This window comes from Nicotiana tomentosiformis, chromosome 8 (assembly GCF_000390325.3).
Source record: "Nicotiana tomentosiformis chromosome 8, ASM39032v3, whole genome shotgun sequence".
Taxonomy (NCBI): domain Eukaryota; kingdom Viridiplantae; phylum Streptophyta; class Magnoliopsida; order Solanales; family Solanaceae; genus Nicotiana; species Nicotiana tomentosiformis.
In genome coordinates this window covers 63040009-63065309 of record NC_090819.1, presented here as the reverse complement: position 1 = coordinate 63065309, position 25301 = coordinate 63040009, and the positions used below count along the sequence as shown (strand labels likewise).

The following is a 25301-nucleotide window of genomic DNA, read 5'->3' as shown; positions in this document are numbered from 1 at the left end:
TTGTTCCAGATGGCAGCTTTCAACATTCAGGAGGCACTTATTTGGAAAGAAAAGATCGAATCGGTGATTGATCAGGTTGTTTCTTTGTCTTATCTGTCTGTTAATTCTCCCGTGTATTATGTCTTCTTCAGACGTACATTCTCCCCCTGCCTCCTCCTTTTTCCCAGATATGGATGGAGGTAGTAACATGTTGACAATATGCAGCATCAAGAGTCAAAAGGTGCTAATGGTAATAAGTACGTCTCCTTCGAGTACAAATCTGGAATGGACAGTGGGAGGAACGGTTCCTCATCAGATCGTGAAAGCCAGTAAGTATTGTGTGCATTTGCACTGCAACGTATAGAATTATTCTGCCGAATTTGTGGATCCATTATTGTTTCTTTTCTTTCCTGTGTTTTTTCATTCGAAGTCATATCAATTCTTAACAACTTTTTCCTGATGAAGTAAGTTGCTGTATTAAATAATACGTCAGGAAGATGCAAATTACAGAAAGTAAAGTTACTATAGAGATCATTACTGTTAAGCTTAAAAAGAAAGATGACCTTAGCTCAGTAGGAGCTTCCTAAACAAAAGATAAGGAGCTAACAGAGCCTAGGATCTGTACTGGGCAATTCCAAAACAGAGTGTATAACCCAGCTAAAAAGAAAAACAAGACATCTAGCTTTCAGCATCTGGGTAGAAGTTGATACTCCATCAAAGCATCTGTGATTTCTTTCATTCCAAATACACCAAAAATCGCAAGCAGGGATCATCGACCAGCTATTCCAGATGGCTTTGTCAACTTTCCAAGTTTTACCTTCATAAGGTAGGGGTAAGGTCTGCGTACACATTACCCTCCCAGAACCCACTTGTGGGATAAGGAGCTAACAGAGTCTAGGATCTGTACTGGGCAATTCCAAAACAGAGTGTATAACCCAGCTAAAAAGAAAAACAAGACATCTAGCTTTCAGCATCTGGGTAGAAGTTGATACTCCATCAAAGCATCTGCGATTTCTTTCATTCCAAATACACCAAAAATCGCAAGCAGGGATCATCGACCAGATATTCCTGATGGCTTTGTCAACTTTTCAAGTTTTACCTTCATAAGGTAGGGGTAACGCCTGCGTACACATTACCCTCCCAGAACCCACTTGTGGGATTTCATTGGGTTGTTGTTGTTGTTGTTGTTGTTGTCTTTCAACTTTCCAAGTGCACCAGCTTTGATAGGCCTCCTTCGCTCTATGAGGTATTACCCAATTGAGTCCAAAAAGAGATAGGAACATATTCCATAGGTCGACTGCAACTGGGCAATGAAGAAACAGATGTTCAATGTCTTTCTGAATTCTGGACACACATGTAACACCTGTTCACCACCTCTATACACCTTCTGGTGAGGTTATCTCGACTGAGGCAAACCTCATTGAGAACTGTCCAGGCAAAGCATTGGACCTTAGGAGACATTTTTGTCCTCCAACTTGACTAGCTACTGTTTTTATTTATACACATTTATAATTTGATTAAAGAAATTCTGGAGAGAGATTGCAGAGTATATTCTTGCCTATTGGATTACTATTTTGCTTAATATGCCTTCACCTAGTCAGGGAGCTGGCCAATGATGTGAAAACCAAGTCCCCATGCATAAAACAGGAGAAAATGGTAATCTAATCATATCAACACAGTTGGTTTTTTCCTTTTGTCTTTGTTCTTTTCTTTTTCATTTATAGACTCTGCTTGGTTTGGATTTAGTCAGCCGATTTTATCACTTTTTCAAATTAAGTTAGTTTATCACAATTAGTAGTCGGTTACCACTGTTTGGAATTGTTCTGTTGACTAGTACCCACATAATAATTGATTATACAATAGTCGTCTTTTTTAAATGATCATAATCAGACCATAATTCAAGCCAAGCAGGCCCTAAAAGTAATTAGTTTGTGTCTGTCAGGTGTCTAACGACACTTTTCATGCTCTTTTAGGAAATATTACAAGTGAAGTGCATGTTCCCTTCAAAATACAAGGCAATGGGGTTCTTGAATGGACTCTGTTAATTTGCTGCTCTTGTTCTGCATTTAAATGCCCTGCTTTTGCTTTTAGAGAGTTCAACTTTAGCATCTTTCATCAGAACTTTTGCCAGTATTTCAAGACATTTTTAAAATGCAATTACTTGTATAATGTTTAGTTTTGTATTTACAGGGTATCCAGATATCTAAACTAATTAAAATAGCTGTATCATCTTTTATTTCACTTTAAAAGTTGGTCATAGTGACTCTTCAGAAACAAAACTAGGCATTCAATTTGGGAGTATCAAAGAACTAGGCATTGAAAAGTTACCAAATTGCAGAACCGACAAACTTGAAGGGCTATGTTTCCTGTCATTGACAGTGCCATTTATATCTTCTAATATAACATTCTGGGGGCATCCTGGTAGTGTTTATGCAGATTTGTTTTGTGAAGGCACAGTCATTTTTTTTCTGTACCATCTTGATACCATTCAATAAAATCTTTACCTTATCCCAAAAAAAAAAAAAAAAAAAAAAAACGAACTTCAGCTTTTACAAGTCAAGTGCTTTTCCAATTTTGTAGGTTAAGTGCTGCTGAGGATGAAGATGATTCTCATGCAAACTTGTTGCGAAGGACTACAATTGGAAATGGTTGTTAATTTGCTTTTGTTCCTGGTCTAATGTGTACTTTTCACTCAAACTGGTTATTTTTTCACATCATTAATGGTCAGGTCTTCCTGAGTCTGTGGTTGACTGGACAAAGGAATTAGACTCAGATTTGTCAAACCAGAACGCTAGCAATCAAGCGTTCTCGAGAAAGTACTGGCGGTTACTTCAATGCCAAAACGGTATGTGGATTTGATCAAGTTCTCTTGCAGTAGACATGTTTTCTCATGCAACTGTTAGAACCAATGTTCTCTTTGTTCATTTTCTGGGTGGTAGATTATCGTCATTAGTTAAGATGTTGAACATTTTCTATGTGACATCTTCCTGGATTTTGACTTTTTTACTGATGGATGTTGCAGGCCTTCGCTTATTTGAGGAGCTTCTTGATGTTGATTTTCTAGTATGAGCTCAGTGCTACGTTCTTTTCTGGCCTACGCATAACATTACTTAGAATTGGGCGTTTTGAAAATTTCAATGCTTTCAATCTAAAAACAGGGCATTTCTATGTGTTTTTATGATGTCTCACTTTGTTTCTGTGTAGCCAAAGAGCTGCAGTAGAGCAATGAAGGCTGCTGGGGTTGTGGAGGCTAGTTGTGAAGAAATATTTGAGCTTGTGATGAGCATGGATGCAACCCGTTTTGAGTGGGTGCTCAACATTGTCAATTTATTCGTCATAGTCTTCATGTTTCATTTTCCTTCAAAAGTGCTCTGGTTGTTAGTTTCTGCACTTGTTAAATTGTAGGGTTGTAGATTTAAAATGGCAGTCATTTCTGAGGCGAATTTTATTCGTATTCCCATACTGAGCTTCCATAGTAGTCCTGCCTTGGTACCTAAAGTTACTTCCTGCTTTTACTGGTTGTCTGGTACTTACTCTCTCTAACATCTCTGTTTCATTTAATCTAACATAGTTTGACTGGGAATGAGTAGCAAGTAGCCAATTTGTCTTGCATACTTGGTTGTAATAATAAACAAACAGGTTTTAGCAATTATAATTTGGTGTATTGAGGAGAAATTTCATGGTTACATTAGTATCATAAAACGAATAAGAATACTTTAAACATGCAGAAGTTGACTACTATTCGAATTTATAGTGAGTATATCAACTTTTCTCCGCTCAATATATACTCGATTTTGTTATAAGCCTGCAAGGCTTGACAGTGATTCCTACACAAAGTTGCTCGATGTCGAGGGAAATCTTTGTCGGTCATCCGAGTACGCAGATGCTGATAAATGATAACTACTTATTAATATAATCTTTAAATAGCGAATTCTAGGTTTAACTTAAAAAGTATTAATCTCTGCATTTAACTTAAATAATCCCAAGCAGAGTCTCTTTTCTGATAAATAACTAAAGACTCTTATTTCAAGAGCTTATCAGAGAAATCCTGATGCAACAATTTGAGGACAAGTAGGCTAGATATTCTGTCCAAAGCAAGCAGGATCATCTACATTGCTTGTTTATTTACTGGTCTAACTCCCCAATTAATTTTTTTTAAGGTCTTAATTGTGATTTGGGGTTGTTAGTGTGGTTAAAAATCATCATTTGTAAGGTATGTTATGATCATAGAGTGAGTAACCTTCAAAATGGCTTAGTTCAGTATTCTAGAAGGATGTTATTTGTTGTTAACTGGTGTTAAAAGGAGCATTTTGGGTAATCTTTCAGCTCTTGCATGTATTTCTATTTGTGGTTCGAAAAACCTATTGTATGCCATCATTTATAATTATGTACCTTCTTTGATTTTCAGCTTCCTTCTCTTTACATCCTGACAGTTTTATGAGGTGGTTGAAGATCTGATGCTTGAACATTTATTAGCCAGCTTATGTTCTTACTGCTCTTTTGTTTACTGATGTATGCTGTTTTGGAGTTATAAGCATTTCAAAGATTTGAAACAGATTCTATATATGATGCATTTGTAACAGAGCTGCAGTAAGATGACATGTCAAAGGGGAAAGATGATTCTGTCAGTAGTTGTATAATAATTTTTTCTATCCTTTCAAAGTGTTGGACCAACATATGGGTGGAGATTTACTCCTGAGACTTTTTGGTGAAAATTGAACGCCTATTTTCAGAAACAATTCTTGTGTTTGTCCAAGCTAATTGTATTCTCTATGTATGATCTGTGTTCTACGCTTCTAATTCCTGGCTGTTCGTTCCTTTTGGGTTTATTCTTGGATGTTTGTCTGTATTACTTTGTGGAATCGGTTCATGCTCAGAAATTCTGGCATGCATTTCTGTGATAGGATCAGCGATTTATGCATTTAAATCAGAAGATTCTTCTGGTTTGCGTGATGCGGGGTTTTGGCATAATTCTGAAACTTAATTTAGGGCTGTTTTAATTATGCTACTTAAAATTTCAAAAGACTGTTTTAGGCCTTATATGTTTTGATGCAATAGTCAATGAAGTTGTGGAAAAATTAAATAAAAAAGTGAATTAGGTATCTTGGTGTTACAAAGAAGGAAATGTATTTTTGGATCTAATAATGAATTTTTTGAGTTTGGAATGTTACACTATATTGCAGTTATTGTCATACAGCTATTCAGCTTGGCATAAATCATACATCTGTTCAGATTATTTTTTGTGAAATTTGCAATATTCCTTTAATTGGTCTTACACTCTTGCATTGATGTATCTAATAAGGTGATATGGATAATGTAGCCATTTTGTCTGAAAGAAAAGCATGGCAAGTTAATGGTAAGTTGTCTCTCAGTTATCAGTTAGTCTTTGATGTTCGGGCTCTCTTTTCTATTGGCCTAACAGGTGGGACTGCAGCTTCCAGTATGGTAGTCTAGTTGAGGAGGTAGATGGACACACAGCAATACTATATCACAGAATTCAACTGGATTGGTTCTCGACGTAATATATTTCCCTGGTTACAGATCTTCAGTGTGCTGTAGTTTGGTGTTTGACTATTTTATGTGTACTGTTTGGCTTCTGTTTAGTTTGGTTACATTAGCTTCGGCAGGAAACTGAGTTGAATGTTACACAGTTAAATGCTAATGAGCTTGTTGGCGGCTCTCAGCCTAGCTGTTTGTCCATCAAGGAGCGTGGATACACTTGTGTTATCCATGCTTGCTTTGATATAGAAAAGGTGTTTGTGTATGTGTAACCAATCGCTTGTCTCTGAGAATTTCCTTTTTTGGTGATGGAAATACTTGTTTCTAATTATTTGTTCAGTTATATTGCCTACATTGACATTTGCTCTTAAGAATTTTTTTCACTTCATTTAAATACAACGCTCCTCTTCACTTCCTAATATAGTATTATAGCATAAGAGTATTAAGTAATATTTGAATTAAAAGATGGGACTCAACTCTGTGTATGGGCGAGTTGGCTACTTCTTGAGGTTTTATTGTACTGGACCGATATTAGGAGAGAGAGCTTCATTGTTCACCTACGTTTACTCCAAACAAACGAAATTACTTAAATCAGTCACTGCTTTTAAACACCATATGAGTTTGTGTTCTTTCTTTTTTTGATAAGTAAAAGTAATTTTATTCCATTTGAACAGCTACGAGTTTGTGTTCTTTCTGTTAGATAGTTATGTGTAAATAGTCCTAGTCCCATATGTAGTAGGTGTAGAATATGTCCTAATCCCATATGTAGTAGGAGTAGAATAAGTATTATATATATAGGGCTCATTGTATCATTGTTAAAAAATAGATTTTTCTCCCGTGCATTCTCACACGGTATCAGAGCTTCAGTGAGAAAATTATCGCTGTGTGTCATTCCAGCAACATCCGGGAAGAAAGATCTCATCGCCGTGCAATTTTCCGGTAACTTCGTCTTGTTCCCAGGGTTCATCACTGCTACAGTGGTACTGTGCATATACCAGTATCACCATCAGATCCGAAACCCTTGTGCGACCAAACCCCATAAATTCCAGTCCCATCAGAACAGAAAAGTCAGTCACCGTGCGTCTTTCCGGTTGACGACTCAAGATTGATTTGCGTTATCTCCTCATTGGTAAGTGTTGTGCGAAAACGAACACTATCATCTTGTTCGGAAAAGTCAGGCGACAAAACCCCAGTCAATCGCTCTGGCAGAAAGTCACTCGCGCGCCGCCAATACTAGGGTTCCGGCCAGGACAACTTACTGTCCAGTGATTCCGAGCCTACCCATATAAATTACATCAAATTCTGACAACTTTAATTTTTTCCAGCGTGAACAGTGAGTGCACTATTCTGCCGTGAACAGTGATTTCTTTCCCCGGCGTGAACAGTAATTTGCAGAAAAGTTTCTATTTTCTGGTGGTGTTTTAAAACCTATTTTGTAGTGTGGAATTTGGCTTAGTCTCACTATTTTCAAATTTTCCGGCGATCTTTCGGCCAACTTCTGTTTATCAGCAACCACCTGGTTTTGTTGCTCAGGGGAAGTCGAGTGGCCTTGTATGTCGAATGATCAACTTGCAGATATTTTCACCAAGTCCCTCACTGGTCCTCGTATTAGTTACATATGTAACAAGCTCGATACATATGATTTGTATGCACCGGCTTGAGGGGAGTGTTAGATAGTTATGTGTAAATAATCCTAGTCCCATATGTAGTAGGAGTAGAATATGTCCTAGTCCCGTCCCATATGTAGTAGGATTAGAATATGTCCTAGTCCCATATGAAGTAAGAGTATAATATATACGGGGCTCATTGTATCATTGTTAAAAAATAGATTTTTCTCCCGTGCATTCTCACACTTTCTTTGTTCTTTTGTTTCTTTTTTCTCTGAAAGAAAATAAATATGATTTTTTATTATTATCACAAAGTCCTCCCCCCTCCCCCCCCCCCCCCCCCAAAAAAAAAAAAAAAAAGGAAATTCTTTTGCGGACTATTGTGGGTGTTTCTGGCTGAGATGTCATTGTATGCAATGCAGGTTTATATGGCCTCGTGATCTTTGTTATGTACGATATTGGCGTCGAAATGACGATGGCAGCTATGGTAAGCATACCCCTAAAAAGTTGCTAATTTTTGTTCTCTCCTTGCTATTTATGACTATACGTGATTTACCTTGTCATTTTGCAGTTGTATTATTTCGTTCTAGGGAGCATGAGAATTGTGGTCCAGTACCTGGATATGTTCGCGCTCATATAGAGAGTAACTTTGTTTCTCTTACTCCGCAATAAATTCATTTGATAACCATATAAATTGGGAATGCTGTTGAAGCTATATATCTTTAACAGAGGTATTCTGCAGCTTAATATCTTATTTGTGACAAAAGATGCTAACCAGTTTTCAAATCTATTAGGTGGTGGATTCAATATTTCTCCTCTCAAATCTCGTAATGGGAGGCCCAGAACGCAAGTCCAACACCTAATGCAGATCGATTTGAAAGGGTGGGGTGTTGGCTATATCTCATCCTTTCAACAGCATTGTCTGTTTCAGATGTTAAACAGTGTTGCTGGTAAGCTTTTATGCTAGGCGAAAGACACATCCATTGAAACAGGTTTTTTGTTATATCATAGTTTTCTAGTATGCATTAACTAGGCTAATCTTTACCTTATCAAAAATCAAAAATCCAAAAAAAAAAATAGGCTAGTAAATAAATGCATTAACTAGGCTAGTGCATGAGCTATTTATGATATATAGTGTTTAGCATCGGAGCAATTACTTTAGTGATCACTGCTTGTGATGTGACTTCAGGAATCTTCTGTCTTCCTCCTTTTCCTGGAAACTGCTTATTTTGCGGAAACTAGTGGTTGTAGTGATGGTTATTTTCCCTTTCGTTAAAAGACTAATAGTAAGAGGGACTATCTTCCTCCTTTTTCCCCGGTACTGCTTGTTGTGCACAAAATAGTTTGTCGGGATGGTTATTTGCCCCGCATTTTGTTGAAAGACAAAATAGTAAGAAGGGAAAAATGTACATAGTGAACAGCTTTCTTTGATAGTGTTTACAGATCAAAGCTCAATCTGAAACTGATTTCTGATTATCTTACTTCAGGACTTCGCGAATACTTTTCCCAAACTGACGAAAGGGCTGCTGCGCCGAGAATACCAGTTATGGTTAACATGACATCAGCATCTATCTCCAAGAAGAGTCAAAACGAACAAGGGACTTCTCATCACCGTACTGCGTCCTTAGACCTAGTACATGCTGCAAATAGAAATGCTTCAATGATGGATGATTTCTCTGATGAGGATGAAGATTTTCAAGTGGCTGATCAGGAGGTTTGAACTTTTTGATCATTTCATGTATTTTCCGAGTCTCCTTTTAAACACGTGGCTTGGACTCTTTGCAGGTAATGCCACCCAGCTTTGAAAATGAAATGAAGAAAACTGGTAGGTCTTAAAATGGTTTTGTTTCACTTCTATATGTTGAAATATTTATTTGGGTTGTTCAATTCGTTATTAACAATGTCTGTGTACTGCTGAAGCCCTTGAAGAGCCTTCGGAGCAAATTGATTTGTCCATTTTCTCGGGTAACCTTCGACATAATGACAATGATGGTGGACGTAATTGCTGGAGAATATCTGATGGAAATAACTTTCGAGTTCGTAGCAGGAATTTTTGTTATGACAAATCAAAGGTCCTTAAATTTGTATATTGTACCCTTTATAAGTGATTTATTTTTAGTTTAATAATCTATTGCAAGCTGGTTGAGCATCTCTTTGGAAAATATTCATGCAGACTACTGGGGGTAAACATTTAATGGATCTTGTTGCGGTTGACTGGTTCAAAGATACTAAACGCATGGACCATGTTGCCAGGCGTCCTGGTTGTGCAGCACAAGTAAGTGATATTTGACTAAATTTCAAGGGAATAAGAACCTATTTGGGGTAGCCAAGGATTGTTATGATCGTTTCTCTTCTTGTAAATTAGCAACTTGAAACGTATAACTTTAGTCAAACCTGCTTGTTTTGTGTTTCTTGGCAAAACAAAAATAACTCAGCGATACACAGAACTTATCATTGTCAAGTTACAGATGGAAAATTTTATTGGGTTTTAATTTCAGGACAACTCAATAAATATGTAGAAAAACTCATAATAGTGTTTAATTTAGAGCAACCAAGTGCGACAAAATAAAGGTTACAAAATGTGGAGACCTAAACTGGAATTGAGTCATTTAGTCTCCATGCATCAATGTGAACAATCTTGAAAGGGACACAGCTTGTTTTGGGAATGAAGCACGCTTTTGTTCCTTAAGTTAACATGACTGACAATCAATTGATGATACAGTGGGAAGATTGGGATCATCAGCTGAAATTTAACGATGCAGATGGCTAAGACAGCTGTGGGTGAGAGGGGGCTTAGTGAAAATTAATGATGTGAAAGAGGATTCAGAAACTTTGTGATTCAGACCCTTCACCAATCATCCATCCTGTACCCCATTTTAGAAACAGATGAATTAATTTTAATGGAATAATCAAGACATTTAGTGAGTTTATACTTTATTGATAGAAATAAGGTTAAAATGACACTCAGAACATATAAAACACCGTGCCAGGGATTGATTAATGGAATTTGACCAACTGCCTGGGCCATGATTTTGGTTTCTTTCAGAATGGTAAATGTGAGTGGTTGTCTGGATAATGGAAGAGAATGAGAACAAAGTTCTTTTTATCGGTCATTTGGTCTGAAGCTACTGAATCAAGGATCCAGGTCTAAGAGATGAAGAGTTAGACATGCGACTGACTGACCTTTATCAGTGGCAATACAGTGGATGAATTAGCTGGCTCATTTTCCAGGAACTAGTCGTAGTCAATACTTAAGATGAATTGGCTGATCTCCTGAAGGTGTGCTCTGACTCGATAGAGAGAAGGAAAAACTGCAAAAAACAAAAAAACGCCTTAATAGAGGCTCGATTTACAAACACCAAAATATTTAGAAGAGTCATCTCTGACTAATGCACCCATTGGTCTTATCTGATAACGGGTGCCCATATACTGTATATAAAATATTTCTAGCAGTGGTAGTACAGAAGAATTCATAGTCAGAACTCAGAACTAAGCTTACGGGTACCTGTGCACCTCCTCCGTGTAGTGTAGGTCTGCCTCTGAAGGAATCTGGTGTGGTGCTGATGTGACAGTGATTGGAGATTATCTGGTGTGCCGGCAATGAGTCAATGGCAGTGACTATGATGGTGGATTAAGATGTGTGCAGTGTCCTTGCAGTCTGCAGCCACTGTGTTTGTTTCATAGACAAAGCTCTTACTATTATTGGTTACTGATCTGACGACAAAATTGACATGAATTTGCAGACAGTAAATAAATACCCTTCAGACTTCGTAGGAAAATTTCCAATCAGCAAGACGAACTAAAGTTTAGTGTTTTTTATTCTTGGCTTTGATACCATGTTGAAAAAAAAGATAAGCACAGAAACTTGTATTTACTTGAAGACAGTAAAAAGTCTTGTTATATAATAGTTTGGCCTAACAAGGTAAATTACCTACTTAGAAAATGCTAATACTGACGCAATTAAGTACAGGATGTCTGTAATATAGGAGTACTACAATTTTCTGCAAATGAATCTACAAACCCTAAGAATGAAGTGTAGAGTTTAAGTTCCATTTTGCAAAAGCCACATGCAGATTTAGGATCTGCTAATCTACTAATTGCCTTATGTAGGGGTGTGTCTCTTTGGGTGATCTGTACAATTTACTGGTTGATGGACTCATATTGCAGGGTCCAGAGAGTTTTCAGTCAATGTGCTTTATTTTGCGCATCTTGTCTGGTTTTGCTATAATATTGAAGCTTTACTTTTTTGTAGTCATTACATGGTGAACCACTTTATATTTATACCTGCACCCATATTCTCCAGGTTGCTTCAGAGAAAGGACTGTTTTCTTTGGTGTTTAATCTTCAAGTAAGAAAATCCTTCTGTATCCTGATTTGGGTTAATATTTCAAGTGCATCATGATGAAACAAGTAGACAACATTTGTTTTCTGAAAGGTACCTGGATCAACTCACTACAGCATGGTTTTCTATTTTGTAATGAAAGAGTTAGCACCTGGTTCTCTCTTGCAACGTTTTGTTGATGGTGATGATGATTTCCGCAACAGTAGAATGAAGCTCATCCCTTCTGTGCCGAAGGTACTTTTCTCTATTCATATTGTCTGGGAGATGGTGTTTAAGGTAGAATGGATTTAATGACATTTCTGTAACACCCCAGACTTTAGACAGAGTCCCACATCGGCAAAACACAAGAGAGATGTTGGGTATATAAGTTAACAAGCTTAGACCCTAGTGACTTTAAATCCGTGAGGGCCTAGACCCAGAGCGGACAATATCATTAGCGGGCTGGGCTGTTACAGATAGTATCAGAGCCACTCTTGTGTCAACCTTGCCGATGGTGGGTCAGAGTTCAACTGAGTTTAGGCAAATCCCGGTCAGGCGGGGCAAACCTCAGTGTTGAGTCACTTTAGACAGAGTCCCACATTGGCAAAACACAATAGAGATGCTGGGTGTATAAGTTAACAAACCCTAGACCCTAGTGACGCGTTTTAAATCTGTGAGGGCCTAGGCCTAGAGCGGACAATATCACTAGCGGGCTGGGCTGTTAAACTTGTATACCCAACATCTCTCTTGTGTTTTGCCGATATGGGACTCTGTCTAAAATCTGGGTGTTACAATTTCTGTATTATGGGGAATCACAAAGTTCGCATGTTTTAACTAGATATGATCTCATGTAATTTTTTAGACGTAATGACTTTTTGACTCTTAAAGACTTGTCTCTTTAGAAGTATGGGAACACAAAAATCTCAAAGTTAGTGAATAGCAGGGTTGGGGCTGTGAGTGAGATGTAGTCTCAGAATTCAGGTTCATAGGAAAATCTTTAGACTAGAGGAGGATGGAAAGGGAGAAGCAAAAGGGAGGATGACCAGAAGTAATGGTGGAAGTTTGGAGTTCATAATGGAATTACTTGAAAAATACTTTAAATAAAACTTTGGTGGAAGTTTTTGAATCGAAAAATTTAGGGCCCGTTTGAAATGATTCTCTCTGAATTTGAAGTTCTTATGTATATACTTGTGCTGGTGACGTAGAGGAGTTGTACTCCGCATCAGCTTGAAGCTGCCCCTAGTTTACCAATCTCTTCAACTAATGATATTTTATGTAAAACACGTAACATGCTAAATGTAGACATCTTGGAGAGATTCTTCTGTTTTCTACTACTCCCTCTGTCCCAATTTATGTATCATAGTTTCCTTTTTAGTTCGTCCCAAAAAGAATTTCATCCTTCCTTATTTAGAAACAATTTAACTTGAACTTTTTGCTTTACCTTAATGAGATGATTTATAGCCACACAAATATCTATGGCTTGTTTTAGACCACAAGTATCAAAAGTCTTTCTTTCTTAAACTCCGTGCGGAGTCAAACACCGCCACATAAATTGGGACGAAGGGAGTATTAAATATGTTACATTGTTCATTTAATCAATAGTCCCATCTGCTCCACTCGCCTTCAGTCTTCCTCAGTACTGTGACTTCATCATGATATTTGTTTGGAATTTTGACCATTTTTATGCAGGGATCCTGGATTGTGCGTCAGAGTGTTGGAAGTACCCCTTGTTTACTGGGGAAAGCAGTTGATTGCAACTATATACGCGGGCCTACATATTTGGAAGTAAAGACCCACGTCCCTCTCCTCTTTTAAAAGGCTACATAGACACACAATGTGACATAGTGCCTGGTATATTATGGTGTTGAACTTGTATGTGTTGCTCATTTTCTGTAGGTTGATATTGATATTGGTTCTTCTACAGTGGCAAATGGCGTTCTGGGGCTTGTGATTGGTGTAATTACGTCACTAGTAGTTGATATGGCTTTTCTTGTACAGGTGAGTGAGTACCTCTTCACCCATGAGATTCATTAAATTGATGACAATTGATTGGAGGTACATTATCCGCCATCTCAGGTCTAGAGTAAATGAGAGAATGGTTTCATCTAAGACTTGCAAGTGAAACCAAGAAGCTTACAAGCCTTATTAACTTACTAGTATTATTCCTGAAATATTTTAGTTTAACAAAAAATACGGTTGGGAATGACAAATTGTGAGATTGGTAGAGATTCTCATATGAATCTGCCATTGAGCTGTGATTTAGTACACATTTGTAATTTAGATATCTTGGAAGTCTGTCTACCAAAAGTTATAGTAAAAAAAAGTACTCCTAGTGATTAGTAAAAATAATCAACATAACAACAACAAAGTACCCAGCGTAATCCCACAAGTGAGGTTTGTGGAGGGTAGTGTGTACGCAGACCTTACCCCTATCTTATGCAGGTAGAGAGGTTGTTTCCGATAGACCCTTGGTTCAGACAAGCATAAGCACAACAGTTAAAGAACGAGAAATGCAGTAATAAAGAAGGAAAAGGGAGCAGTAACAACAGGCTAAGAATAAAACCGAGGCAGAAGCAACATATGTAACTATAGATCTATGAAACAGAAAATAAAACGAGAATAGTAATACAGCTACTAGAATGGACAGGAAAGACGTTCGACAACTAATCTTCTACCTTTATTCTCGACCTTCTACCCTAATCAACAAAATTGTATTTAATTCCCTACTCCCTAGAACTTTGTCTCAATGCAAGATTTATCATAAACATATAGGCTCAATCATAATATCTTTCACATAAATTGAGCAAGAATAAATCTAAGTTGCTCGGACTCGGGCGGGGGTATCCGATACGGGTGCGGATTTAGAGGTTGGATCCTTCATGATCTAAATTTTAAGTTCGGGGTATAGTTACATATGATCTAAATTTTTTTACAGAAATTTAGTTACAGAAAAATTCCGATAGACCCTCGGCTCCCTCCCTCCAGGTACATATACGGGTGCGGGGATTTGCGTAAAAATAATTCAAATAACTAAAAATAGAGTTATAAAAATATGTCTAAATTATGAGACATTATGTGGGAAACTTACAAGGTATTCCAAGAAGGAGAAAATATTGATCAAGAACAAGACTAAGAATAAAGCCGAGGCAGAAGCAACATATGTAACTACAGATCTAAGAAACAGAAAAAAAAAATGAGAATAGTAATACAGCTACTAGAATGGACAGGAAAGGCGCTCGACAACTAACCTTCTACCATTATTCTCGACCTTCTACCCCAATCAACAAAATTGTATTTAATTCCCTACTACCTAGAAGTATGTCTCAATGCAAGATTTATCAGAAACATATAGGCTCAATCACCCCAAGGTGGGGAGTTCTTGGAGGGAGGAAGCCGAGGGTCTATCGGAAACAGCCTCTCTACCCTAGGGTAGGGGTAAGGTCTGCGTACACACTACCCTCCCCATACCCCACTAGTGGGATTATACTGGGTTGTTGTTGTTGTTGTTGTAAATAGGCTTAATCATAATATCTTTCACATAAATTGAGCAGGAATAAATCTAAGTTGCTCGGACTCGGGTAGGGGCGTCCGATATGGGTGCGGATCCTTCATGATCTAAATTTTAAGTTCCGGGTTATAGATCCAAGTACATATACGGGTGCAGGGATTTGCTTAAAAATAATAACTAAGAATAGAATTATAAAAATATGTCTAAATTATGAGACATTATATGGGAAACTTACAAGGTATTCCGAGAAGTAGAAAATATTGATCAAGAAGAGAATTCGGGAAGGAGATAAAAGGAAAATGACTGACATAGAAATTTCTGTATATAAGGTATCCCGTTTTCTTCAATTCCACTCTAACTTTTGTTTTGATTTCAGAAATTGTTGTATCTGTCCCGAATTTCTTAATCGATTTTGGTCAAAGTACCCAAAATTATTTGACCAGATCTAGTATGGATCCCAGACCTACGCCCACGTCGTGTCGAAACAGGTGCGACACCGAAAGTGAAGAGTCCGAGCAACTTAAGAATGGGGGGCATATGCATGTGGTAGGAGCGAGGGGGAGGGGTCAGGTTTTATTAAGGTAAGGTAAGAGAAGTAGCCTTATTAAGAAACAATACCAAGATAGTATTGCAGCAAATACAAAAGGCAAGACTTGTTTACATTACATATTCAGGGATTCTAACAAGTCGAGCATATCATTCAATTCTGTTAGTTTAGAGCTATGTACATAACATAGTCTTGTCCCACATCGGAATAAGAGTAATATGTCCTTGTAGTGTATAGCTATAAATAAGGACCTCTTGTATTGTATTCATTATCTAATATCAATAACATATTTTCTCCCGTGCCTTCTCACATGGTATCAGAACTTCAGTGAGAAAAGATCGCTGTGCGTCATTCCAACAACATACGGGAAGAAAGAACTTGGTTACCGTGCAATTTTCCGGTGACCTAAGAGACTGTTGCGTCAAAGTCACTATTTATAAGTGTTGCGAACAAACCAACACCACCACAAGGTCCGCTGTAGTCCTGCGACCAAACCCCAGAAAATCCCACCGGAAAACTCAAATCCACGTGCCCTCACGCGCCGGACAGAGTTCAAATTTTCCGGCAAGATCTGTGCACGCGCCGAGCGCGTGAGACTCCTTACAACCAGATTCCGACGATCTTCCTTCAGGAAAGCTTACTCGCACAGAAATTCCGAGTCGACCAGTGCTATCCCCGATAAATTCTGAGATAGCTTTTGTTGTTCAAACAGGTAATAGCGTGACTTGTCTCTCCCGATCTTAATCCTCTGAGTCTTGGGTCATTGATTCAGGTGCATCAGATCATATTTCTGGTAACAAATCTCTTTTCACTATTATTTCGTATTCTCAATCTCTTCCAAGAGTCATAATGGCCAATGAGTCTCAAACCATGGCAACTGCAATAGGTCAAGCAAGCCCACTTCCTTCCTTACCTTTAGATTCAGTCATTTATGTTCCCAATAGTCCTTTTAATCTCATAACTGTTAGTCGCTTAGCCAAATCACTTAAATGCGCTGTTTTATTTCTTGATGACCATGTTTTTATACAGGAACGCAGTACAGGGCGGATCATTGGTACCGGGCGTGAATCAAACGGACTTTATTACCTTATCCTTGCTAAATCACATGGACTCACATTTTGTCTTCCTTCAACAACTTGTCCTTTTACTGATTCACCAGATTTATTACATGAACGGTTGGGACATCTCAGTTTGTCAAAACTTCAGAAAATAGTATCTGTTTTATCTCACTTGTCAGCTCTAAAGTGTGAGTCATGTCAGCTCGGTAAGCATACTCGCTTCAATTTCCCTCGGCGTCTTGATAATCGAGCAGAGTCACATTTTACTTTAGTCCATTCAGATGTTTGGGGTCCTAGTCGGGTCAGTTCCACCTTGGGATTCCGCTACTTTGCCAGTTTCATTGATGATTATTCCAGGTGCACTTGGATATTTTTGATAAAAAATCGATCTGAGCTGTTTTCTATTTTCGAGACCTTCCACGCTGAAATCCAAAATCAATTTGGGGTTTCTATTTGCACATTTCGTAGTGATAATGCCCGAGAGTATTTGTTTTCCCCATTTCAGCAGTTTATGAAATCTCATGGGATTATTCATCAAACATCTTGTCCGTACACATCTCAACAAAATGGGGTAGCTGAAAGAAAGAATAGACATCTTATTGAAACTGCTCGTACCCTACTCATACAATCTCATGCTCCGTTGCATTTTTGGGGGATGCAGTTTTTACATCTTGCTATCTTATTAATCGTATGCCATCTTCAGCTATCCAGAACCAAGTTCCATTCTCTGTCATGTTTTCCCACTTACCTTTGTTCTCTCTTCCACCCCGTATCTTTGGAAGCACTTGTTTTGTCCATAACCTTACTCCTGGAACAGATAAGTTAGCTCCTCGTGCTCTTAAGTACGTATTTCTGGGTTACTCGAGAACACAAAAGGGGTATCGATGCTACTCTCCTGACCTCCAGCGGTACCTTATGTTCGCCGATGTTACCTTCTTTGAAACCCAATCATACTTCACAGGTTCAGGTCATTACTTAGATATTTCTGAGGTACTTCCAGTTTCATCTTTTGGAGATTCAGTCACTCTAGCTCCCACCACTTACAGCTCCAGTTACAGCTCCACCACCTACAGCTCCAGTTGCAGCTCCTACAGCTCCAGTTGTAGCTCCATCACCTATAGCTCCAGTTCCTCCACACAATCCAGTTCAACCTTCTGCAGCTCCACCACTCTTGGCTTGTCATCGTCGTCCACATCCAGCATCAGGCCCAGATGATTCACGCCCTGCATCGGATTCTGCACCTACTGCGGACTTGTCTCCTCTTAGTCAACCAATTGCACTCCGCAAAGGTGTACGATCCACACTTAATCCTAATCCTCACTATGTCGGTTTAAGTTATCATCGTCTGTCGTTACCTCATTATGCTTTTATATCTTCTTTGTCCACTATTTCTATCCCTAAGTATACTGGTGAGGCACTATCTCATCCAGGATGGCGACATGCTATGATTGACGAGATGTCTGCTTTACATGCGAGTGGCACTTGGGAGCTTGTTCCTCTTCCTGCAGGTAAGTCTACTGTTGGGAGCTTGTCGTTGGGTTTATACAGTCAAAGTTAAGTCTACTGTTGGTTGTCGTTGGGTTTATGCAGTCAAAGTCGGCCCGGATGGCCAGGTTGATCGGCTTAAGGCTCGTCTTGTTGCAAAAGGATATACTCAGATTTTTGGGCTTGATTATAGTGATACTTTCTCTCCCGTGGCTAAAGTAGCATCTGTTCGTCTCTTTTTGTCCATGGCTGTTGTACGTCATTGGCCTCTTTATTAGTTAGGCATTAAGAATGTTTTTCTCCACGGTGATCTTGAGGAAGAAGTTTATATGGAGCAACCACCTAGTTTTGTTGCTTAGGGGGAGTTTAATGGTTGTGTGTGCAGATTGCGCAGGTCACTATATGGTTTGAAACAGTCCCCTCGAGCTTGGTTTGGTAAGTTCAGGACAATTATTCAGGAGTTCGGCATGACTCGTAGTGAGGCTGATCACTCTGTGTTTTATCGCCATTCTGCTCCTAATCTGTGTATTTATCTAGTGGTTTATGCTGATGATATTGTTATTACTGGCAATGATCAGGATGATATTACTAATCTGAAGCAGCATCTCTTTCAGCACTTCCAGACTAAGGATCTGGGCAGATTGAAGTATTTTCTAGGTATTGAGGTCGCTCAGTCTAGCTCAGGTATTGTTATTTCACAACGGAAGTATGCCTTAGACATTCTTGAGGAGACTGGAATGATGGGTTGCAGACCTATTGACTCTCCTGTGGATCCGAATGCTAAGCTTCTGCCTGGACAGGGGAGCCTCTTAGAGACCCTACGAGATATAGGAGGTTAGTTGGAAAATATAATTACCTCACAGTGACTAGACCTGGCATTTCTTTTCCGGTGAGTGTTGTAAGTAAGTTTATGGATTCTCCCAGTGATAGTCACTGAGATGCAGTTGTTCGCATTCTTCGGTATATAAAGTCAGCTCCAGGCAAAGGATTACTATTCGAGGATCGAGGCCACGAGCAGATTGTTGGGTGCACAGATGCTAATTGGGCAGGATCACCTTTTGATAGACGTTCTACGTGTGGATATTGTGTTCTAGTAGGAGGTAATTTGGTCTCGTGGAAGAGCAAAAAACAGAATGTAGTTGCTCGATCTAGCGCCGAAGCCGAATATCGGGCCATGGCTATGGCAACGTGTGAGTTAGTTTGGATCAAGCAGTTGCTCAAGGAGTTAAAGTTCGGAGAAATCAGCAAGATGGAACTGGTGTGTGATAACCAAGCTGCTCTTCATATTGCGTCAAATCCGGTGTTTCATGAGAGGACTAAACACTTTGAGATCGACTGTCACTTTGTCAGAGAAAAAATACTTTCAGGAGATATTGTTACAACGTTTGTAAAGTCGAATGATCAACTAGCAGATATTTTCACTAAGTCTCTTACTGGTTCCCGTATTAGTTACATGTGTAACAAGCTCGGTACATATGATGTGTATGCACCGGCTTGAAGAGGAGTGTTAGTTTAGAGCTATGTACATAACATAGTCTTGTCCCACATTGGAATTGGAATAATATGTCCTTGTAGTGTATAGCTATAAATAAGGACCTCTTGTATTGTATTCATTATCTAATATCAATAACATATTTTCTCCCGTGCCTTCTCACAAATTCAAAACTAAATTCCCTTTCATCCAATAGTACAAATTCTCCATACATCTATATTTAACAACAGCAAGCATCTCCTTTTTGTCTTCAAAACATCTCCTATTTCTTTCACTCCATATAGTCCAAGCAATTCACAGAGGAATAGACGTCCAAATCTTCTTGTGAATTCTGCCAGTATAATATGCCTTCCGGCAGCATTACAAACTTTTAAAGCTATGAGGTGCTGCCCAATACACTCCAAAAATTATCGAGAACATAGTCCCGAGCTGCAGTAAAAATGCAGTGTATGAAAAGGTGATCAGCGGATTCAATAGAGCTTTCACATAAATAACACCTGCCTCATAGCTTATATCCTCTTTTTTGCAACTTCTCATGGGTTAGACAAGCTCCATGAGCTACCAACTACCCAAAACATGCCACTTTAGGAGGGACTAGTGTCCTCCAAATCATCTTCCAAGGCCAAGAAGTAACATTTTCAGAGAATCTTCCTGAAGCAATCTGTAGAAGGAATATTCTCCATCTTTGCTTGCCTTCCAAAACATAGCATCATTTTACGCCTGTCTAGCACAACAGATTGCATTTTACACAGAAAAGCTCATTTAGTGTGGATCCTTATTGATGTTCATTTTTCAACTCCCAGTCATAAAAGTCCCTCCTGAATTGAAAATTCGATCCTGCCATACTAAAGCAATCAGCCAGCAATATATCAGAAAGATTCACCAGCCTATATAAGACTGGAAATTGATCCTTTAGCAGCCCTTCTCCAACCCAATTATCTTTCCATAGCCTAATTCTTTTTCCATCTCCCACTGTCAAGACAGTATACTTAGCAAAGTCTTCCCAAAGGTTGGCAATTTGTCTCCAAATAGAACCACCATAAGCTGTTTCAACAGGTTCTGGGGCCCAAAAACCTTCTCTACCATATTTGATTTCAACGACATTTCTCCAGATTCCTTACTGTAAAACTAAAATTCAGAAGATTAATTTTCTTTTTTCTGTCCCAATTTTGGTGTCACGACTACAAAGGTAATGTTGTATATTAGTATATTTAGGTTAAAGTGGGTTAAAAATGGAGATATATTTAACTTCTTGAAGAATTTTAATAATGTTTAGAATAAAGGTAAGTTTAAAAGAAACTTTTTATGTGAATGCTAGGTGTTAATGAATGTTCTCTATTTTTGGGATAGTGGCAACGTGGAACCAACCTATAATAAGACGGTTAAATCCAGACATAGAAGTAGTATATATCCTATTCTATTAGGAAATTTTCATTTGATGTTATATGAGACAAATGATGATCTCTGACACTTGTTTAAACTTCAACAATTTCTTTACTATTCTTGTGTTGCCCACATCTTTCCCTTCTGTCACTGGGCAATAAATTTTACTTTTACGGTTAATTTTTGTCTTCATGTTGGAACAATGTAACTAGGGAAAAGCTCATTTAGTTTGTGTAAGAATGATTTTTAGTAAATACTGCGTATTCTCTTTGGTGTTCTTTTATTTTCATTTTATTATACTTTTTTGGTGGAAGAAAGAACCGTCAAAAGAAAAAAAGAAAGTTATCTTTATATGAAAGAAGCATTTCAAATTCATGTAAAATGAATGGTCTTAGTGCCATGTAAAATAGTTTTATTCGCTTAGGGATATCGCGATGGTAGTTTTCTGCAGTTGAGCGTATGTGCTGAAGTATATAAAGTAAATATAATGGCACAAAAAGCTGTCAAAAAGTAACAACCAAAGAAAATTGGATGGAAAATCATCCTCCTCATAGGAGAGAGACCAAATGGTATGTCATAGCATAGTTCTAGCTTGTCCTTTTGTGTATAATATTATCATCTATAAGCATTCATCCCTTGTTTAAGATATTCCTTACGATACATAAGTTAGCTTTTCATATTTATGTGTATGTCGATCAATGAAATTGACCTCCCACTCACACCCCTATTTGTTCCGCTGGCTAAAATGACACGGAGAATCCAAATGCAGTGATTCTTATTTGTTTGAAATAATGAAAGATGTGGTGCATATGCCCCTTTATAATGATGCGATTTCCTTCTGTGCTAGGCCAACACCCCTGACGAGTTACCGGAGCGGCTTGTAGGTGCTGTTCGTGTTTCTCATGTAGAACTGTCATCGGCTATTGTACCAAAACTGGAGCAAGCTGACGCACCATAATAGGTCAATCTTGACAGCCATTAACCTTCATAGAAATTTATTTTTGAAATATATATACACCTCCATGTTAGTCCTATCATATTTTTAATTCATTAGTTTCTCTCTTTTTTTTTTTTTTTTTTTTAGAACATCAGATGGAGGCTATATTTTGTATATAGGCTGTATAGATTGGTTTTCTAATACTAAAGGTCTTTCACTCTTGTGGTTAGAGCAGCAAATTTCATCTATGTACAAAATTGTAGGAAGTGTGATTTTTTTTGTAAGGCGCAGTTCTAGTTGTATCTGATACAACCCAGTGAGAACCACACATCAAAAGCTAGCTATTAAAGTGGGAGAGCTCAAGGCTATATAAACCCCACATCAACATATTACAATACCGATGTGGGACTCAAGTCCCATACCTTGCAATGGACCATAACAAACCACCACGCTCCGCATCCGTCGTCCCCGACGATTGTGCGCTAGACTTTTCTAGCCCCGGGCGAACACTGCAATACCGGTGTCACCATCCATGGCATGGTGTGCACGGAGGGCAGTGGGTGGCTCTGATACCATTGATACAACCCAAGGAGAATCACACCTCAAAAGCTAGCTATTAAAGTGGGAGAGCCCAAGGCTATATAAACACCACATCGGCACATTGCAATACCGATGTGGGACTCAAGTCTCATACCTTGCAATGGACTATAACAGTATCTGCATGGTAGAGGTTTTGCTCATAGCCATTAGATAGCATAGATTTGGTGAATTAAATTGTAGGTAGATAACTCTTTTTTTCCTTTCCTCCTTTCTTTTTCCTGAAATAAGATTGGTGCAACCGTTCAGCGAGGTTGTCTTTTGTTGTTTCTCTTCTTCCTGGGATATTATACGTTTCAATGTGGTTGATGATTAAGGAAAACATTTCCCCTCGAGAAAAAACAAAAAATAAAATAAAATGAAAGGATTGCTGTGACACTTTTTTCCTTGTCTTGCATCTTTTTTATTTTTTTCTCCAACTTAGTAGGCTTCTTAGCTTGTATAATCACATAGGTGAAACAAAACATGTATGGAGAATCACAAACTTGTTCATTTATTACTGAGATTGTCTAACCTCTATACTGTCGTAAAGTCCAACTTATAGTCTCATGCATTACCAAAATGCTAATAACTGGGATTCGCATATTTCCCTTTATTCAGGTGTATCTATTGTGTGCTTCTCTCTGTTCTATTTGGAAACGGAAGCGCTGTCCAATCATGTAGTTTTCCACATTATTTGCTTATGAGCTGAATAAATGACTTAAAAGAGCACATTGAACTATCTGGATAACCACTCTGGAATATGGATCTTAATGCCATTGCTTGCTTATGAACCCCTTCATCTTTCATCATCTTGTCAATTCCTTGAACTATGTCATCTTTCTTCACCATCTCTCCCGGTTCATCACCGAGTAAAATCATATGTCCCATTTTCAAGTAATTTGCTACCAATTTGGCATCATGGAATTGGTCACCCCTGATTGGCCATGCCAAAATTGGGATGCCACGTCCTATTGCTTCCATTGTTGAGTTCCATCCACAATGCGACAGAAACCCACCAGTTGAAGGATGGCTTAGAATCAACAACTGCGGTGCCCATCCCTTTATTATCAACCCTTTATTCCCTATTCTTTCATCCAGTCCATGTGGGTAATATCCTTCTTCTTGTTGACCGTCTCCAAAGAGACCTGGAGGTGGACAGTGTCGACCTGAACCGGCCTGAATAACCCAAATAAAAGGATGGTTTGATGCCTCTAATGCATCAGCTAGTTGAGCATATTCTACCAAGCTAGGTCCAACTTCACTACCAAAGGACACATAAATCACTGATCCCTGAGATTTTGAGTTCAACCATTGCATCACCTCTTCTTCTGTAAAATTGGACTGTCGGTTTGACCTGACTTCATGATCGTGTAGTATTGAACTACTAGTTGATTTCCAATACGTCTCTGGCAACAAGGGGCCTACACACCATATTGGCTTTTCAATTTGGTTGGCCACATAATCAATGAATGGACCCTCAAGATCATGACAGGTATTGATCAACAACGCAATAGAACCCTCCACCTCATCCAACCATCGTGGTTTTTGAGGCCCATCTTCTACTCCACCTGATGGTTCATTCTGTCTATTTGGACCACCACCAGGATGATGACGGTTTCGCTTTATATCAAGAGCCATACTTTCAGGCAACCCTTTCATCTCATCCGCATGGTTTTTCCAGGCTGCAAACTCCATTGCAGCAGCACATGCACCACAAGTGAAGAAAGAGACAAAGGGTATCTCATATTTCAAGAAAATTTCCTTACTCCAGCTCATCATGACGTCCACCGCGGCGCATATAGGTCTGGCCCGCCCCGCCCCGTTGCATCGTTTCAATAGGAAGGTATCAATCCCCTGTCCTAACTGCTGATGGTCATGCGAAAAGGGCCCATGCATGAAACCATGTCCTCCTTTTTCATTTGGTGGCAAAGCTGGTAATTCTATTGCCTTGTGTGGTGGTGGGGGAGTTGATGTACCTGAAATCTCAACTACTTGAATTAAAGAATGATGACGAACGTGTGGTGGAATGGAGGAGGAGAGGTGGGAGGGGATGATAAGGGTGACTTTAAAGTTGAAACATGTCAACTTTTTGCAGAGTTCCATGCAGGGGAAGAGATGACCTTGACCGTAAAATGGGAGCACCAAGATATCTCCAATGGCTTCCATGTCTTTTCAAATAATTGGATTACACTTTGATCAAATTATTCCATGTATATATAGAAATATAGAGAAGGAATTCTACGTGTGAAATGTGAACATTGAATGTGTAAGAAAAGTGGAGAGAACTCGGTGACAGAGTGTAGCAAGTAGTAGTAGCGTCTTAGCAATGTTGAATAGTAATTAATTAGCAGAAGAAGCCAAGAGTGATGTAAAGCCAAGGTATCCATATTTTTTAGTCTTCCACTATTTAGGGAAAATTTTCTTTATCCGTCAGCAAAGCGTAAGAGGTGAGGAAAGCTCCCCCTCCCTTTTTGGGGGGAGCTTTCGTGATTGTTCTATTTTTTAATAAACACCCCCCCCCCCCCCCCACTTTTGGGGTTCTCTCTTAGATTTTCGTGATTGTTCTATTTTTTAATAAACATCTAAAATAATACTCATTCCGTTTCAATTTATATAAACCTGTTTGGCTGAACACGGAATTTAAGAAAAAATAAAGACTTTTAAAATTTGTGGTTCTAAACAAATCAAAAAAGAACCTAGAGTATTTGTGCGGTTATAAAAGCTTCTCATTAAAGGTAAAATTGTAAGTTTAAGCTAAATTGTTTCCAAATTTAAAAATGTGTCATTTTATTTTAAATGGACCAAAAATAAATAGATATTAACTTTTCTAGAAAAGTCATGGCATTGACCGGGAAGAGAGGCAGGACCACTTTCTCTTTACAAAAATGAGACAGTAATCTTCCTCA

General features: G+C 38.5%; 2 protein-coding genes across 7 annotated transcripts in view; one reads left to right on the top strand and one right to left on the bottom strand.

Annotated features, from left to right (window-relative positions):
- Window positions 1–22055, top strand: part of LOC104100254 (protein ENHANCED DISEASE RESISTANCE 2-like) — a 28118-nt gene extending 6063 nt beyond the window's left edge. For 3 of the 6 annotated variants that reach the window (XM_009607447.3, XM_009607446.3, XM_009607445.4), the window contains 19 exons: window positions 10–75; window positions 205–308; window positions 2560–2627; window positions 2708–2824; window positions 3002–3042; window positions 3184–3284; window positions 5402–5497; window positions 7508–7572; window positions 7657–7728; window positions 7880–8035; window positions 8573–8799; window positions 8871–8910; window positions 9006–9157; window positions 9259–9360; window positions 11389–11433; window positions 11521–11661; window positions 13096–13191; window positions 13303–13404; window positions 21727–22055. In XM_009607447.3, coding sequence (XP_009605742.1) covers window positions 10–75; window positions 205–308; window positions 2560–2627; window positions 2708–2824; window positions 3002–3042; window positions 3184–3284; window positions 5402–5497; window positions 7508–7572; window positions 7657–7728; window positions 7880–8035; window positions 8573–8799; window positions 8871–8910; window positions 9006–9157; window positions 9259–9360; window positions 11389–11433; window positions 11521–11661; window positions 13096–13191; window positions 13303–13404; window positions 21727–21837 — 1902 coding nt within the window. In that variant the 3' untranslated portion in view covers window positions 21838–22055. Of the gene's footprint in view, window positions 1–9; window positions 76–204; window positions 309–2559; window positions 2628–2707; window positions 2825–3001; window positions 3043–3183; window positions 3285–5401; window positions 5498–7507; window positions 7573–7656; window positions 7729–7879; window positions 8036–8572; window positions 8800–8870; window positions 8911–9005; window positions 9158–9258; window positions 9361–11388; window positions 11434–11499; window positions 11662–13095; window positions 13258–13302; window positions 13405–21726 lie in introns of those variants that run through there. The other 3 variants (XR_011410371.1, XM_009607449.4, XM_009607451.3) reach the window with 3 other exon arrangements.
- LOC104100256 (probable UDP-glucosyl transferase 73B6) lies at window positions 21934–24702 on the bottom strand. The gene is made up of 2 exons (XM_009607452.4): window positions 23145–24702; window positions 21934–22382 (listed from the first exon to the last, which is right to left on the bottom strand). Exons 1-2 carry the CDS (start codon window positions 24559–24561, stop codon window positions 22309–22311), a joined length of 1491 nt encoding a protein of 496 aa, XP_009605747.2. The 5' UTR covers window positions 24562–24702; the 3' UTR covers window positions 21934–22308.
- Between the last annotated feature and the right edge of the window lie 599 nt (window positions 24703–25301).